Here is a 5,380-nt window from a genome sequence, read left to right as displayed (position 1 = left end):
GTTAATACTTTTTGGAGGCTACAAATGCTAATATACTGTTGTAGTGCTTTTTCATTTCTTGATTTTATTTTTGTATTGTTATTGTGAATATGAATATTTCTTCAGTTTTAAGAAGGAACACAATTTTCTTTGCAGAAGATGATGGACCGTCCACGAAAGAGGATCAAGGGTAGAGCTGATGCAGCCAGGTTAAGAAGGGTTAAACCAGCCACCAAAAAACATGTGTCAGGAGCTAGCTTACCCATATTAAGTGTACCTGCCTCACCTAGTCATTCAGAGGTCAAAACTCAAAAGAGTTGTACAGATCATGACCCAAATGGTGCTACACGCTTTGAGGTGGTTTTGTCCTGCACAGAGGATCAAAGTGACATTAGTTCCCTGGTGGAGGCTGAGGAGACATCATCTACCATTGGTTACATATCAGGACCTAGTATGGTTTGTAGGGATTTGGAATTAAATATGCCAACATGTAAGACAGAACCTTGTAAATTCAAGGCTAGTTCAAAGAAGGAGTATGAAGATCCTGTTAAGAAATTAAGAGTATCTGATACTGAATGCAAACAAGGGTTGAGTGTTGGTGACAATATTGTTGGAAAAAGTGAATTGCAACATGAAAATACTTTGAGTCCTGAAAACCAAGGTATATTTTTGAAATCAGTCTTTGATCATCACAGTGGAAGTGATAATGTAACCTCAGCTATAAAGCTGGGTGAAGAAATTACAGGTAACACAAACGGCCAGCACCATGAAAATTACCAGTCTGTAAATCTGGAAGGACTGCACCTTAATGATGATAATGGAATATCATTTGTAAAACTAGACAAGAAAAATGCAGAAAACACAGATGTCCAGCACAATGAAAAAGATAATGGAATCTTGCCTTTAATGCTGGTTGGAAATATTGCAGATGACACATGGGACAAGCGCCATAAAAATAACACTGTGTCTATAAATTTGGATGGAAGAATTGCTGATAGCACAGTTGAACAGCACGGTGAAAAAGATGGTAAAATTTCTTCTATAATGCTGGATGGACAAAAAGCAGATTACTCAAATAGCCTGCACATTCATGATAATGGAACCTCATCTGCTGAGCTTAGTAGAAAAACTGCAGGTATTGGAAGTTGCACATTATTCAGTGAGATAGGCCACATCTCTAAAGAAGCAGAAATCTTGAACAAATCACAGATGTTAATCCAAAAGAAAATCAAAAGAGAAGAGAACATCTGTAATTCAGATATTGTTAAGGAAGGAGTGATAAGAAAACAAAAAGTTATAAACACTCCTTCATTAAAATACACTGAAGATTCTGTAGTCAGTGTGGAGAAGAAAACAGATGAGAAAATAGAAAATAAAAGTAAGGAGGGAAGTGCACTGACATTGCAAATCAGAGAACCAGTCTGTATCAATGATAAAGAAACAAGTTCACGGAATGTTGAAGACAGGGGGGAAGCCTCTCCTAATAATGATGCAAATTTGAAGAAAAATGCTCCCCAGACACAAAAGAAACCAGTCAGGAAAAAATATCCCAACGTTAGATTGGAATCGAAAGTGATTGATGTTCTTTGTAAGAATTTGGAAAGCACTTTAAAAGAAAAAGATGCAGAAGACAATGAGAATCGTCTTCATTTGCAGAAATTAACTTCTGTGACACATCCATTAAGCAATTTTAAGGAAGTAAAGGTTTTGGATTTTCAACCAAGTGTTTGTACGGTGACAAAAGCAAAAAAAAGTTTGACAAAGACTACCATTCTGGACTTGTCATCTAGGCTGTGCAAAATATCAGAAGAACGGGGTCATGTAGCCATAGATACTATTGGCTCAAGATCAGAAGAAGAAAATAATTCTGAAAGACACAATACATCAACAGAAATGCCAGGAATAGCTTGTGCTAGTACATCAGATGCTGTACTTAAGAATCAGAATACTGCTATATGTAGCAAGATAGAAGAAATGCAAGATAGGTCAAAATGGTTTACAGATGATCAGAGAACAGTACAAACTTTGCCAGAAGGAGAAAGAGAGAAAAATGTAGAAATAAGAAAGCAGACTGGCATGTTAATTTCTGAGTGTAGTAGGTTAGGGACACTAATTATACATGAAGAAAACAATCATATAGTTGCCGATGGCAATGTGTCATTACATGATCAGGATTCAGACAGTAAAGACTTATCAAGAGATGGTCATAATTTGCTGAACTTAATTGCTCAAAATTCAATATCAGTTGCTGAAGGATTTTCATGTAGTGAGAACATGGGATCGACTGTATTTGGAAAGGAGTTTAACCAACCAATTGAGGGTACTAAATCTGTTATGAGAGAGGAAATTTACAATAATGGAAAAGATACAGAAAGCAAAGAATCAGTAATGGAGGTCCAGGAGACTAATAATGATAAAAAAGATGATCTTGATACAAAAAACTTTACAGCAAAAATAAATCTTGAGTGTCAGTGGCAAGATTTGAATTCAGTAGATGAAAAAAGGGCAGAAAGCACTGAAAGGCATACTCAAAAAGTGGAAAAACACCACCTGAGAGGCTTAGATGCGAATCAAGGTGGCACCAGTATGAAAGGATTTGAATTTGAAGGCTTTGTGAAGGTTCAGAAATTTGAAAAAGAAATAACCAAAGCAGTTAAAGATAATATTTGTTCCAAACCTCTGGACTGTCTTGTACAGAAACAAGCCTGCAAAGGTGTGCCAGAATCAAGTGGCGTGAAAGAAAATACCTCTGACCCATTATTGCAGTCTGATGTCATAAATATTTCTCATTGGCAGGTGAAGATGACCTCTCTGCTTACGATATCAGGAGCCCTAGGCTGCAAAAAACAGCTTCTAATAGTACCACGTTCATACTTAACTGTGGAACTGGTGATGGCAGCCATTAGCCTTGGAAAATTTTCTTACAAAGATATTCACTCTTGGATTTGCAAAATATGTAGACCAGTAAATAGAGACTTCACAGAAGTAATCAGAAAACAGTTTATGCAGTATGAACTATTACACACAATCATCTCAAAAAATTGTGATGCAAAAAAGAGGAGTCATTGGGAAGAAGTACTTAAGAAGACTTTATATGTATTGCCTAGAGGTGAGGGTTGGTCTTTGATCTTTGAAAAGATTCCTGATATTTGCCCGGATTTGGTCACATGTGATTCAGATTTTTCCAATATTACAAACAAAAAATCTGTTGCATCCTGTAAGAAGTATAGAAGTAATACAGCAGAAGAGAAACTTGGACTTTTAGTGAAAAAGCTTCAACAAAAAAGCACACAGCTAAAAGTTCTAAGAGGAAAGCAGATGTTAGCAAGTAGAGAATTAAAAACCATAAAGGAGAAATTGCAAGAAAAATTAAATGGACTTAAGGCATTTATAAAAGTTCATGGAGGCAGAAACCCAGACTCACACTTGAAACCAAGCAGTTCCAAGAACCAGAAAGCAGAGAAAAATTTTATCACTGAAACTGAGGAGGTTTTTGCTAACCTTTATGAACTGGTAGGGGAGAAAGAAGTGAAGAATGGTGAGCTTCAGCAGAAAGTGGCAGACCTTAAGGTTGTGATAGATGAAAAAGACAAAGTGATTCAGCAAAAAAATAAACTTGGTTTTAGAACAGAGGCAAAGGCTGTGATACCCATGGAGAGCAGACATGAAAAGAAGCAAAAAGAACATGTATTGCAGATTAAACACCTTCAAGAAAAATTAAGAAAAACTAAGGAATTGGTCAGCTATGAGGAATTATGTAGTAGTCAGCTAAGGGAAGAACTAAGGACACAGAGACAGCTTTTAATGGAAAAAGATCATATGATTGCACACAATGAAAAGAAAATAGCAGATTTAAAAAGTGATGCAGGAACTTGCAGATCTTTTCATGGTCAACTTGAGCATAAATTACACATTGCACATTGCTCACTGCAGGAACGAGATGTGTATATTAGATCTTTAGAAGACCAATACTATGGAATTAGCCAAGAACTGAAAAAGCAACAGCAGAACCTCCTTGATCAACAGAAAGAAAAGTATCATTGGAGTTATATAGATAATCAGAAAAATCAAGGTAAACAGAATGGAAATGAATCAGTGAGCCATTACATGGAAGAATATAATAAACATTTAGCAGATTTGGAGAACAGATTGATTCAGTGCAACAATATTTTAAGTGAAAAAGAAAATTTCATAAAACAGCTACAGAAAAATTTGTCAGACTATCAGGCTTTTGTTAAAGAGAGAGAGTCTCAGCTGGCAGTAGGTAGAATCTGCCAAAAATGTTCTGAGCCTGCCAGTAAGTTTGACTGTGAACTCCCAAGCAGTTCTTGGGTCCATTTGTCAGAAGGTGAGTTGTTAGCAAGGAAAGATGAGAAGCTGCATAGTGCCTATAAAAGGATGCAAGAATTGCAAGGAGAAGTGGAGTACCTGGTAGAAAGGACCAAAGCTGGGTCTTCAACGAGTGATCTGAAAGAAACGTTGGAAATGAAGAGGAAGAATGCTGCTCTTCAGCAATGTATCATAACACGTGAAGAGATGAATGCGCAGTTGGAAGAAAAATTGAGTGTGCAAAATAAAGAGCTTGCATATTTTAAAGAACAGTTACAGATGAAAAGTACCATCATTGAGTACTTACAAAATTTCATTATTGATAAGGAACCTATAACAGTAAAAACTGGAATTGAGAATATGGGAATCTCTGGTAACACAAAAGCAGAAAATAAGTCAATTGGTAATTGTGAAAGAGACAAAGATAGAGATTTTCTTGGGTCAGATCCAGTTCATTCATCTCTGATGAAAAGCAGTGCAGGACAAGTTGAAAATCAAATCTCTTACAGCAATCATGAGGATGCCATGAATAGCCCTCAGATTGGAGAATGTTCAAAAGTTCAACAAGGAGTTCTTAATACCCAGAAAGAAATAAGTGCACCTGATAAGAACGACGTAGGGATTTATCAAAATAAAACAGACACAGAGACAGAGTCATATTGTTCTTACAGAGAAAAAGAAAGCACCAGTATTGCAAGTTTGTTTGAGAAAGTTCCTCAAGTAGAAACCAGAAAAACCTCCAAAGAAATTTTTGGCAGTTACAGTAACAAAAATGTAGGAAGCCAGAAAACTATGGTTTTACATGGACAAAGTCAAAGTTGTTCAGGTGTTTTCACTTATGAGGAACATTGTAACACCACATCTGAGTCTTCCAAATTAATGCAAGGCCAGAAGACAAATGACATCACTTTGAGGCATGGAAGAATGACTTTGGAAATTAATATGCCAGAGAATAGTGAAAAACAGTCTGTAAAAAAGGGTATAAGTGATCAGGCAGACCCAGGGTTTCAAGTACCTAAATGTGATCAAGGTAGAAACTTAGAAGCTGCTGATGGTGGAAGGAAAACTTTTG

At 36.4% G+C, this 5,380-nt stretch overlaps 1 protein-coding gene across 1 annotated transcript in view; it reads left to right on the top strand.

Annotated features, from left to right (window-relative positions):
• The window catches only part of LOC119586236 (putative leucine-rich repeat-containing protein DDB_G0290503), a gene marked incomplete in the record, with an annotated part of 10,442 nt that overhangs the window by 4,973 nt on the left and 89 nt on the right, over positions 1-5,380 (top strand). Inside the window, 1 exon segment of the mRNA XM_037934939.1 lies at positions 136-5,380. Coding sequence (XP_037790867.1) covers positions 136-5,380 — 5,245 coding nt within the window.

Source organism: Penaeus monodon, chromosome 21, assembly GCF_015228065.2.
Source record: "Penaeus monodon isolate SGIC_2016 chromosome 21, NSTDA_Pmon_1, whole genome shotgun sequence".
NCBI lineage: Eukaryota > Metazoa > Arthropoda > Malacostraca > Decapoda > Penaeidae > Penaeus > Penaeus monodon.
This window is presented reverse-complemented; position numbering and strand designations above follow the sequence as displayed.